This window comes from Protomyctophum parallelum, assembly GCF_964188405.1.
Source record: "Protomyctophum parallelum genome assembly, chromosome: 21".
NCBI classification, from domain to species: Eukaryota; Metazoa; Chordata; class Actinopteri; order Myctophiformes; family Myctophidae; genus Protomyctophum; species Protomyctophum parallelum.
The window spans coordinates 6,699,459-6,713,100 of NC_139713.1; the positions used below are offsets into that span (position 1 = coordinate 6,699,459).

The 13,642-nt window shown below is 41.4% G+C and overlaps 1 protein-coding gene across 3 annotated transcripts in view; it reads left to right on the forward strand.

Moving 5' to 3' along the window:
• Nucleotides 1-840: 840 nt before the first annotated feature.
• xrcc4 (X-ray repair complementing defective repair in Chinese hamster cells 4) overlaps nucleotides 841-13,642 on the forward strand; it is a 61,155-nt gene continuing 48,353 nt past the window's right edge. For all 3 annotated transcript variants that reach the window (XM_083794211.1, XM_083794212.1, XM_083794213.1), the window contains exons 1-2: nucleotides 841-948; nucleotides 12,405-12,563. In XM_083794211.1, coding sequence (XP_083650337.1) covers nucleotides 12,407-12,563 — 157 coding nt within the window. In that variant the 5' untranslated portion in view covers nucleotides 841-948; nucleotides 12,405-12,406. The remainder of the gene's footprint in view (nucleotides 949-12,404; nucleotides 12,564-13,642) is intronic.

The following is a 13,642-nucleotide window of genomic DNA, read 5'->3' on the forward strand; positions in this document are numbered from 1 at the left end:
TATATAACCATGAAGCTCATGTCAAGTGTTAAATGAATGAATGAATGAATGAGATTTAATTTATTCATTCATTCGTTTCCACAAACAAAATGTTTGTGGCAACTAAATCAGTTAGCAGATTAATAGGAATCTTTAACTTAATATAAGATAATACATGTTTACATTAATACAAATAAATATAAACATATATAATTAAAAATGAAGATATATGACATCTCTGTGTGTAGTGTGTGTAGCCTACGTGTGTGTGAGACACAACTTGGCCTGTTGTAGCGCCACCATGAGGCTGATTTGAAAACTGTGAAATGGGCGTGGATATGCACGGCTCGGGTAACTCGTGGATATGCACGGCATATACATCCTAAAGCCTTGTTTATACTTAATTCACTGTGCAACGGTCCTATGCTGGAAAATAGCAGATATGCAAATTCACAGCGCATCTCATTCAATACACTGAACTTGCAGATCTGCCATTTTTCCCATCCAAATGCATTATGGTTAAATGGGCCCTAACTAAGAGATGCAGAATTGAACTAGAAAAAGTGCCCTTCTGGGCACAGGTCTCCACCATGGAGGACAGGAGAGTGTGATGTTTGGCAAAATGTTTAGGAGTAAATTTAAACATTTTTGTTTGGGTTTATGTGTGTGTGTGTGTGTGTGATGCACCAAACAGGATCGCGTGTGTGTGTGTGTGTGTGTGTGTGTGTGTGTGTGTGTGTGTGTGTGTGGCGCAAGTGCGTGCGTGTGGCGTGTGTGTGTGTGTGTGTGTGTGTGTGTGTGTGTGTGTCGCATTCTTTCGACGTCAGAGACAAACAGAGCACAACGTGCGAATCAACGTCATAGATATGCGTCCGAGACACACATCAACAACAATTCATTGAACATTTATTTTTCAGAGCAGCGAAACGAGTCAACATCCTGATCCCACACAACGCGTGTGTCGTGTAGGTAATTAAATCAACTACTACTTTAATGTTTATGTTTGTGGTTGCAGCCTGCATGCTGCTGAACGCACGTTATATTGTTACAAACCAGTGGTTTTCATTCAAGGTACGGTGGTCCATTTAGCCCCTCTATAGGAACCCCGTGGGTCAGCCCAATCGATTCGTGCCGAACCGGGCTACTGCAGGGTCTCCAAAATGTCAGAAACTTCAGTACCATTGGGTTCTGACTTGTAGGGCTAGTGGTCCATTATGTATTGGGCATTTGAGCCACGTACGGACCACCGTTTGATGAGAGCCTCGCAGACCCAAAACTAAAGAATGTTTTGTCATCGTTGGATAAGATTTTGTCCACAATTCCATGCTGTACTGATGTGGCAGAGAGATATACTGTAACAGGCGAACGTTAATGCAGATGTTTGAACAATAATTACCTCATGATGAGAGCGTAAAATGAAACCAAATCCATTTGGTTATCAACTCTCCATCATTTAGCTGGGGAGCTAAATGGGATGAATCTAGAGTTGCAACAAGCTCCATCCACTTCCTATTCATCTTTTTTGGTTTGTGATCTGCTTGTCTTAAACGACGTTAAACTCGCCAACATTGCAGCTGCAGTCCAAGCTTGAATTATCCTCTTTCAATCTGCCGAGCTTGTTTTTCATAAAAATCCACCGTAGATATGTTTTGAGCTACTTTCTGTCAAGACATCCTCTGCAAATGATTATTTATTTATTATTTTAAGTGTTGCAGTTTGGAAGCAGTCGTTTCTGTTAACGGGTGCGCTGCTGCCTCCTGCATTATGTGCAAATTCGAAACAGGTTGAACGCAGGGCCGTTCAGTGACGTACGACGAGTGCTTCCAAACTCCAGCACTTAGAAAAATAATCACTTGCAGAGTAAGTCTTGACAGAAAGTAGCTCATAACATCTCTACGGTGGATTTTTATGAAAAACAAGCTCGGCAGATTGAAAGAGGATAATTCAAGCTTGGACTACAGCTGCAATGTTGGTGAGTTTAACGTCGTTTAAGACAAGCAGATCGCAAACCAAAAATGATGAATAGGAAGTGGATGGAGCTTGTTGCAACTCTAGATTCAACCCATTATAAAAAAATCTAGAGTTGCAAATTGCGGCTAGTTGAGAACCACTGTTGTAGACGGTAGCTGTATGCTATGCAGTGCATGGTTATCAAACCTTTTCATGTCAATGACCGCCGTATGTATTTCACCACCGGCCGCGGACCGGAACATATATTGTGCCAGGGACCCCCATAGAAGCAAAGATTTCAGCAAAAAATGATGGTTATAATATTTTCATGGTTTCTTTCAAGTCGGTGTTTCATAAAAATCCACCATTGTCAGATTCAGATGCCTTTATCTCTCTCTCTGTTGGCTATTCAAAAAATAGCAGATAAACTTTTTGAAAAATCATGAAAATAATGTGCAAATCCAGGTGGTCCCCAGCTAAATGGAGAGTTGCTAACCAAATGGCCCTTATAAAACTTTAACTCTTGACAGCGTAAAATGAAACGCTCTCAAGAGTTGAATTACTGTTAAACATCTGTATTACTTAATTTACAAGAATTCTACACAATTAGACAATGTAGAAGAATTGTTATTTTGATCAACATTTTGCCGGTCTGAGAGGCTAATATCCCATCAAATTGTGGTCCGTGGCTCAAATGCTGAATGAATAATGGGCCTATAGGGCTAGGCTTATCTTATGAAAAGGGTTGAAAACCATTGATTTATACGAAAAGGTATTGCGAACCACTGCTATGTACATGTACAGTAGCACTGCACTGTCTGTCCATCATAGTACTTATTGTGTGTTCTGGACAGGAGGAGACAGACAGGTACAGTAGCACTGCACTGTCTGTCCATCATAGTGCAGTACTTACTGTGTGTTCTGGACAGGAGGAGACAGACAGGTACATTAGCACTGTACCTGTCTGTCCATTATAGTACCTACTGTGTGTTCTGGACAGGAGGAGACAGACACGTACAGTAGCACTGCACTGTGTCTGTTCTGGACAGGAGGAGACAGACAGACAGGTGGCAGCAGAAGCTCAGAATGGGGCCATTTTGATTGTCATGTCAAAATGTTTCATGCAAAACCTTTGACCTGTTTGTCAGTGTCGTGCTGCTCAGTAAATAGCAGATCAACAAGCTACAGCGCGTCACAAACGGGACACACCGTTAGCTTGTAGATCTGCTGTTGCACACCAGAGCGTCCAGCGTGCGACCAACGTGTCGATTCAAAACAGAACGCAGCCCCAATGAATGAACCTGGCAACACTTTGAGCAGTCGGGTGCCTCTCGCTTAATGACGACAAAACAAAAGCATTTCAGATATTACAAGCTGTGAGTGAGTGTGCACTAAAGCGGTGACTCAGCGTCGTGCAATGAACGCCCTTTCATCTGCCGCGTCTCGCTGACTGACTGCATAATTATCTTCTCACCAGGCCTTGTGTTTTCTAATCAACCCTGAGGTCATTCTGATGAGGAGCCTTTTTTCCACCCTGTAAAAGGCGTCAGTGCGACGTACAGCATTCACCCTTTTCTTGTCTTGCATATTTATTTATTTATTCATTATTTATTTTAGCACCCCTTTTTTCTCCCCAATCTACCGGTAGTGTATGAACATAGCAAAATACTGTTCTCCACAATAGTAAGATAACAATCGTAATGATGCGAGCATTCACACGGATTCTGTTGAACCCCAATTAAGTAACCTATACTGTACATTTCAAGATGGATTTTCATTGGCTGGACAGCGTTTCTATTATTCATCAAATGGTTATGACGGTGATCCCGGCGACAGCAGTCAGTCACCACTATCCTTTGTTGTTAGAGTTGTGCTGTGAACTCAGCCATTGAGCGGTCACACACACACACACACACACACACACACACACACACACACACACACACACACACACACACACACACACACACACACACACACACACACACACACACACACACACACACACACACACACACACACAGTTTGAGCATTGGGTCAGGAGGTAGAGTGGCAGGCAGCCTTGGAATTCCGAAGGTTCTCGGTTGGCTTCCCGCTGGCTCCTCCTCCTGGCCGTGTGTCAAAGTGTCCTTGAGCAACACACTGAACCCGTAAAGTCTGTTCCCGATTAGCGTGGTTGTTGTGCATGGTTTCATTAGCGTGGTGGTTATGCATGGTTTCATTAGCGTGGTGGTTATGCATGGTTTCATTAGCGTGGTTGTGCATGGTTTCATTAGCGTGGTTGTTATGCATGGTTTCATTAGCGTGGTTGTGCATGGTTTCATTAGCGTGGTTGTTATGCATGGTTTCATTAGCGTGGTTGTGCACGGTTTCATGGTGCAATGTGAATGGGTGAACGTGAACTGAAGTACATTGCAAAGCACTGTAAGTACAGTGTACTTCTTCTTGACACACAGCCAGTCGACTTTGAGGCTTAATCCATTCTGACCTGAGATCAGATTCATACGAGGTTTCCACTGGACACACACTGGTCTGATGAACCCATTCTGACCTGAGATCAGATTCTAGAAATGTCAGTCGCTCTTTGATTTTTCAAAAATAGCAGACCTACAAGCTCATATCGCGCCACTCGGTGGCGCGATATGAGCTTGTAGATCTGCTATTTTTAAATAGCTAAAGCATAACATGATGCTGACACCAAAATGGGTGCCCGGTCAGAATGTGTTAATCAGGAGTTGTAGTGGCCATGGGTAGTAATGTAGGCCGGTGGATATTGCTCTTGTCTTTCTTTATGTATGTAAATTGTCTTGTTCTTTGTGCTATGTCAAATGTGTGAATGTGTGAAATCATACTTGGCTGCTGCGTCGCAAGACAAATTTCAGTGTGAACTGACAAAACTACTATATCATATCATCATATCACTTTGAAAGGTCAGACAAACTAGAAAAGCACTGATAATCTGATATACATACGCAGCCCAACATTTGTTCGGTTTTCATTCTTGGAGTGGACGCCTGCCCTGGACGGCCCTTTACTCCGGTCCTTGTGGCTCACAGGGAGAACATGGTCAGTGCACCTCAAATGCGCCCCAAATAATGCACCTCAAAAGGCAGCCTTTCCTTTAATATTTTCCCTTTTTTTTTGTCTTGACACAGTCCCAGGAGACAGAGACAGAGAGAGAGAGAGAGAGAGACAGCATTGATGTTTAGCTGGTGGTGGACCACATTCTCCACGCACAATAATTATTATGCTCCAATTGCTACGTTGAGGCTTTATTTGTGGCAACAGCACAGGTCACATTTACAAGCATTTAACTGAGGTTTTACTTGGACCAGGGGGTTAAGAGATTATCCGAGGCCCCAATAGGCCTACAGCCTCCCATATGCTCATCATCATGTTCGCTTTGAATGATCGGCGGCATTGACTTGATTGCTGCAGTCGAGGCCATCGACTGCAAAAACAAAACAAAAAGAAAGAAAAGAAAAAATGACTGAAATTGTACATTGATTGCTTCCTTAAAGCAGGTGTTTGAAAAGGATGTTGTTAAAAGATAAAGTTGCAATTCTGGTGTGCAAAAAACACAGGTCTACAGTACTACAGTACACAGTAAAGTGCAGTGGAGCGTACGACTGTAGTCGGTCATTAGTATACAGGTTCACTGATGAGCCAGATTCTCTTGCCTTGCTGGGGTTAAGCCTGTACTTAGACTTAATACAAGGTTTGTGTACAAACTGTATTACACTGAATTACAGTGGTTGCAGCTTTGATGACATGGTTGCATGGTGCAGGCCTAATCTTTTACAACAGTCATCATGCCCCCATGTGTTATAGCCATGACTCCAAATGAGACTTAACCCTTTTTGGCCTGACTTCGAAATGTAATAAATGTCTGACAGTTTTCTGAAATACTTCTATCTCAGTGGTTCTCAATATTTCAGGTCAAGGACCACAAAAAATGTATTTGGCCACCGACCCCCATTTGAAAAATGCTGTTCCAGGGACCTCACAGAAGCAAAGATTTGAGTTAAAAACACTCGCTCTGAAAGAATATATATATATATATATATATATATATATATATATTCAAAGATTTGCGCCACATTTTCACGATTTTTACAAAATAGCTAAAGTGTAACATAATGCTTGGAACACCAAAAGGGGTATCTGTCCAGATTGAGTTAAAGAGTCAAATAAATGTTTGACAGTCGGTAACGTGACTCAAATACGACTGGGCATAAATTGTATCTTACACCAAGTTAATAGCCAGTCAAGACTAAACATCATCTCGGAGGAGGTATTATTTCGTCATCCTTTTGGAAGAGAGAGAGAAAGAGACAGCTGTTGCAGGTAAACCAGTGTTGTGCGTGCTGCGGTGGTGTGGTGGTGGCGAACAGAGAGAACCTGAAGGAGTGAAGATGCCAAGGGGCTTTTTTTTGGTTTTCATGTGCTCTCGTTGGAGGCTCGCTGATTCCTAGATTACAGCCAAGCCCTGTGGGGGTTGTAATGCTTTACAGATCCATCCACTCTCCCCTAACTGTCCTCACGAAAACCTTCCACGCTCTCGCTCTCTCTCTCGCTCTCTCTCTCTCCAATGTCATCACAACCCCTGCCAGCCAGCCAGCCACCAATACAGGCATAACAAGCCTTGATTGTAGCCGTGCATGTGTGGGAGACGTCACATCACACGCTGTGAAAATAGCCGATCTACAAGCTTACAACTTTGCAACACTAAACCAAGTTGAAATCAGGTGTTGGTTTACACAGATAGAGTTGTACATTACAGTGTCCCCTGACTGAAAACAGAAGCACGTGCCAGCAGGCAATTCTTTCTCAAGGCTGATTTACTGTTCGATCCAGTTCATGGCAAGAGGAGGAAGGTAGGGGAGAGTTTTACAGTATGCCTGAAGGGCCGACCTGAGACCTCCCCCCAAGAGTGTATAACTTACGTACTCTAGTACTGTATAATAAAATAGAATAGATAACTATAAAAAAAAATGACGTCTTTCTTTGTGAACATCTGCACTGATGATGAAGCAAAAACGTTCTGTAAACATGTTGACCGTGATGTTTCTGTTGGTCATCAAATCCACCCTGAAAGTTGTTCCGATACAGATACAAGTATCTGTATAATTGCCGATACTGCCTAAGTCTAAGATGCGGAGTATTGTGCAGTGCAGGAGGATGCCAAACGCACACCAGTCTTAGTAGTGGTGCAGTGCCAGCTCACGGCCACCCTGGGCAAGACCTACGCTGTAGAGGCTATCATTTGTTTGGGTGGAAGTTGCGGGATTTTAGCGGAAGTATAGCCCAAGGAAATTACGTTGATGCTTTAGAAATCAATTTAGATTGATTGATACAAGTGTTGTGATTGGTCGGGAAAATATCGTATCCGGGGGAAATACATTTGACGGATGTTTTCCGGACGATACATCCGCCGATAGCTTCTCTTGCCTTACGTTGTGACCAGGCTTTTCTTTTCGCAGATATGTAAGCCTGGGGCCGAGGCTAGCTCAAGGCAGAAACATCTAAAAAGATAAGTCTTAAAGGGATTGTGACATTAAAAAAAAAGGTTTCGGTAGATTTTCTGTGATCTGGGGTTTTCTGGCTCAAACAGGTGCTCTGATTTGCCGGCAGTTTGTGATGTAAGATCCTGCAAATCCCATATATGTCAATGGGATTTGCCAGCAGATGTCACTGTTTTCACTGTTTTGCCTGTTTTCATTGTAGCTCAAAAGGCTTCCAAACCCCAAAGAAAACTTCAGACCACAGAAAATCCACTGAATGTTCAAAGTTCAGGTTTTTTGGGTGTAATTGAGGAGGTCATAAAACCTAAAAGAAAAATAAATGAAAATGAATGTCATAAAACCTTTAAGAAGACAAAAGAGTGGCCGCACAGTCGCACTGATATCCAAAGTGCAGATTATTTATTAGGATGCAGAGTAGGAACCAACGTTTATTTATTAGGATGCAGAGTAGGAACCAACGTTTATTTATTAGGATGCAGAGTAGGAACCAACGTTTATTTATTAGGATGCAGAGTAGGAACCAACGTTTATTCATTAGGATGCAGAGTAGGAACCAACGTTTATTTATTAGGATGCAGAGTAGGAACCAACGTTTATTTATTAGGATGCAGAGTAGGAACCAACGTTTATTTATTAGGATGCAGAGTAGGAACCAACGTTTATTTATTAGGATGCAGAGTAGGAACCAACGTTTATTTATTAGGATGCAGAGTAGGAACCAACGTTTATTTATTAGGATGCAGAGTAGGAACCAACGTTTATTTATTAGGATGCAGAGTAGGAACCAACGTTTATTTATTAGGATGCAGAGTAGGAACCAACGTTTATTTATTAGGATGCAGAGTAGGAACCAACGTTTATTTATTAGGATGCAGAGTAGGAACCAACGTTTATTTATTAGGATGCAGAGTAGGAACCAACGTTTATTTATTAGGATGCAGAGTAGGAACTAACGTTTATTTATTAGGATGCAGAGTAGGAACCAACGTTTATTTATTAGGATGCAGAGTAGGAACCAACGTTTATTTATTAGGATGCAGAGTAGGAACCAACGTTTATTTATTAGGATGCAGAGTAGGAACCATCGTTTATTTATTAGGATGCAGAGTAGGAACCATCGTTTATTTATTAGGATGCAGAGTAGGAACCAACGTTTATTTATTAGGATGCAGAGTAGGAACCGACGTTTATTTATTAGGATGCAGAGTAGGAACCAACGTTTTTTTATTAGGATGCAGAGTAGGAACCAACGTTTTTTTATTAGGATGCAGAGTAGGAACCAACGTTTATTTATTAGGATGCAGAGTAGGAACCAACGTTTATTTATTAGGATGCAGAGTAGGAACCAACGTTTATTTATTAGGATGCAGAGTAGGAACCAACGTTTATTTATTAGGATGCAGAGTAGGAACCAACGTTTATTTATTAGGATGCAGAGTAGGAACCAACGTTTATTTATTAGGATGCAGAGTAGGAACCAACGTTTATTTATTAGGATGCAGAGTAGGAACCAACGTTTATTTATTAGGATGCAGAGTAGGAACCAACGTTTATTTATTAGGATGCAGAGTAGGAACCAACGTTTATTTATTAGGATGCAGAGTAGGAACCAACGTTTATTTATTAGGATGCAGAGTAGGAACCAACGTTTATTTATTAGGATGCAGAGTAGGAACCAACGTTTATTTATTAGGATGCAGAGTAGGAACCAACGTTTATTTATTAGGATGCAGAGTAGGAACCGACGTTTATTTATTAGGATGCAGAGTAGGAACTAACGTTTATTTATTAGGATGCAGAGTAGGAACCAACGTTTATTTATTAGGATGCAGAGTAGGAACCAACGTTTATTTATTAGGATGCAGAGTAGGAACCATCGTTTATTTATTAGGATGCAGAGTAGGAACCAACGTTTATTTATTAGGATGCAGAGTAGGAACCAACGTTTATTTATTAGGATGCAGAGTAGGAACCAACGTTTATTTATTAGGATGCAGAGTAGGAACCAACGTTTATTTATTAGGATGCAGAGTAGGAACTAACGTTTATTTATTAGGATGCAGAGTAGGAACCAACGTTTATTTATTAGGATGCAGAGTAGGAACCAACGTTTATTTATTAGGATGCAGAGTAGGAACCAACGTTTATTTATTAGGATGCAGAGTAGGAACCAACGTTTATTTATTAGGATGCAGAGTAGGAACCAACGTTTATTTATTAGGATGCAGAGTAGGAACCAACGTTTATTTATTAGGATGCAGAGTAGGAACCAACGTTTATTTATTAGGATGCAGAGTAGGAACCAACGTTTATTTATTAGGATGCAGAGTAGGAACCAACGTTTATTTATTAGGATGCAGAGTAGGAACCAACGTTTATTTATTAGGATGCAGAGTAGGAACTAACGTTTATTTATTAGGATGCAGAGTAGGAACCAACGTTTATTTATTAGGATGCAGAGTAGGAACCAACGTTTATTTATTAGGATGCAGAGTAGGAACCAACGTTTATTTATTAGGATGCAGAGTAGGAACCAACGTTTATTTATTAGGATGCAGAGTAGGAACTAACGTTTATTTATTAGGATGCAGAGTAGGAACCAACGTTTATTTATTAGGATGCAGAGTAGGAACCAACGTTTATTTATTAGGATGCAGAGTAGGAACCAACGTTTATTTATTAGGATGCAGAGTAGGAACCAACGTTTATTTATTAGGATGCAGAGTAGGAACCAACGTTTATTTATTAGGATGCAGAGTAGGAACCAACGTGTCGGCAGATGCAACTGCAACTGATACCCTGAAGAAGGCAGTTGCATCTGCCGAAAGGTTGGTTCCTATACTCTAGTAGCGCGCCACCGAGTGGCGCACTACGAGCTTGTAGGTCTGCTATTTTTGAATAATCGAAGAACGACTGACATAGAAACATAGCTTTTTCAGAAAACTGTCGGGATGTAGAAGACATTTATAGAATCTGATCTCAGGTCAGAATGGGTTAAGACTGAATTGCTGAGTATTCCAGTCTATGCCACTATGATAGTTACCACTTCATTTATCACAGGATGATAATTATGTCATTTACAGTCATATTTTGAATGCTTCAGTTTATGTTGTACTAGTGTTTTATACTCTCGCACATTAACAATTATTAATGGATTAAAAAAAAAAAAATCCTATATCAGTGGTCCTCAAACATATTTATTTATTTATTTGTATTTATTTCAAGGCCCCGATAACTTATGGACTTGGAAGGGTCCATTTCTAACCACCTCTAACCTTAATAACCCTGAGGGTCCCTGGACTCCACTTTGAGAACCACTCTCATAGCTTTTGTTTTTATTGCTCGCTGATATTGGATTGGTACCGATGGGAATGGGAAAGTAACGGTGTTGGGAAGAGAAAACAATGTTATTGGTACATCTCTAGGTGAAAGGGATCCACTTGGACTGTCATCGGCTTGAGTAATAATGAACAAGTGAATTGCATTTTTATAGCGCCTTTCCAAGTGCTCAAAGTGCTTTACAATGGTTCATTCATTCATACATTGGGAGGTGAAGCGGCGAACAGTCGACCCCGGCGTCCTCACTTGTTCCCACATTCACACACCAATGGTGGCGAGCTCACACCGACCGACTCATTGGAGGCAACGTGGGGTTCAGTGTCTTGCCCAAGGACACTGCCACATGTACTGTAGACATGTAGATGGTTTAGTGTAGACATGTACAGTAGATGGAAGGCAGCGGTGGCCGAACGGTTTGCGGAGCGGTCTTGATATCGGAAGGTCGCTAGTTCGTATCCCCGGACCGGCACGTTAAAATTACCACAGCTGAAGTGCCCTTGGACAAGGCATTGAGGGTTAGGGTTAGGGTTGAAATGTTCTATGAGCAGGGCCTGGCTGTAAACAAGTTCTTGAGCTTAGTCCAGTTACCCTGGGTAAACATAGTACCTTTCCTTTCCTTAGTCCAGTTACCCTGGGTAAACATAGTACCTTTCCTTTCCTTAGTCCAGTTACCCTGGGTAAACATAGTACCTTTCCTTTCCTTTTTGGTTACAACAGGGAGGTCTGCACCGTCATTGTACCATGTTTTCCCAACGCAAATGTTGTCTTATTTGTTTTTAATCTCTCTTGTCCATTAATCCATTCTGGACGGGAACCCCTTTTGGTGTTTTAAGCATTATGTTATACTTTAGCTATTGAAAAATAGCATATTTACTGCGCTATGAGCTATAAGTGATCTGCTATTTTTTTTTAATTGTGAAAATGTGGCACAAATCTTGGAATATACAGTATATTCTTTCATACCGAATGTTTTTAACTCAAATCTTTGCTTCTGTCCATTTAATCAAATACTGTGACTCTTTGGCACTGAAGCTTTAGTTTAGTTTAAATACAATGAGACCCACGTTTACAGCAGTTTTTTTTTTTTTTTTTTTAAGATATTATTTTGCGGCTTACGCCTTTATTGATTTTTTAAGGGATAGAAAGTAGGCTGACAGGAAACGGGAGAGAGATGGGGGGATGACATGCGGTAAAGGCCGTGTCGGGTCCGGGAGTCGAACCCGCGGCACACCGCGACTGGATCACCAGTCCGGTGCCCAGACCGTTACGCTACGGCCTGGGCCGTTTACAGCAGTTTGAGGATAAACACAACAAAGTTCCAAGACTTATTTCGGAACTATTTATATTTCTCCCTAGCTTTGCTTTGACCTGCTCTCAGGTCTGCACTGTTAATTTGACACCATTCCAGAAATAATACTTATCTATCTACCAACCTGTAGCCTATATGTTGCAGATAAAATATCTGTGGCAAAAAAGGACGACAATGTTTTCTGGAGTTATCTGCAAAAAAAAATTTAGTTCCAACATGGCATCTTCCTCAATCAACAGAACTTATGTTTTTTTGTATTTTGTTGTGATATAAGATGATTCTAACACATTGTTGATTTACAGCGATGCAGGCGACAGTCAAACAAATCCACGTCAATGTGGGAGGCGATTCCCAGGAGACCTACTTCCTGCGCGTGGATTGGAAGTCAGAGATGTTCGACCCCTCCAGATGTTCCTTCCGGATGCTACTGACAGACGGGCTGAACGCTTGGAGAGGAAAAGGTAAAGCCACTTTATTTATTCACCAAATTTTGATTAAATGTTTTGGTCATTAGTCTTTATCATCATACTATAATTCTAACAATGAATGAATGAATGAATGTCAGAAACACCGGCGTATCTCCTCATTGCCTGCACCAATCGCTCGCCAATACGGTTGCCTGGTCCCCGCTGGCCATGATTCACATTGGCCTTGATTCACACGACCACATCTGCCAAGTGGTCCCGAGTGTGCACCTGGCCGGGACCATAGTGTGAATCTGCCCTAACCCATTCTGACCTGAGATCAGATTCATACGAGGTTTCCACTGGACACACACTGGTCTGATTAACCCATTCTGACCTGAGATCAGATTCTAAAAATGTCTATTACATCCTGACAGTTTCATTATTAACCCATTCTGACCTGAGATCAGATTCTAAAAATGTCTTCGATTTTTCAAAAATAGCAGACCTACAAGCTCATAGCGCGCCACTCGGTGGCGCGATATGAGCTTGTAGATCTGCTATTTTCCAATAGCTAAAGCATAACATGATGCCAACACTAAAATGGGTGCCCGGTCAGAATGGGTTAATGTTTAGGGGCCTTGATGGCGTTGTGATGCCTTTTTTATAATTGGCTGTGTGTCCCGAAAATAGCCGATCTACTGTACAAGCTCACAATGCGTCTGCGATCGGCTATTTTCGTTGAGAGCCACCCACGGGTGCAGCAGAAGAGAAATGATGATGTCTCCGCCTGGGACCCAAACTAGTGAAAATAGCAGATCTAGAACCACTTCTTTTTTTTTTTTTTTCTAATTCATGGATTTTCTTAGATAAAAAAAAAATATATATATTTATGAAATTGTTTTCCGAAATGCAACTTTTTTGGTGGACATTTTTGGGAACATCTTTTGAAATAGTAATTATATTAAAAACTAAATGTAGGAAGTATATTTACTCGTGACCCAATACAAATTGGTCTGCGACCCAAACATGGACCCCGACTCCCGACCGACGAGCCACTGTTGGGGGAAACTGAAACTCCCTATTATGGTAGTTTTGTCTTCTGCGTCAGTTTTGTGTGTCTCTTCAGTTTTGTG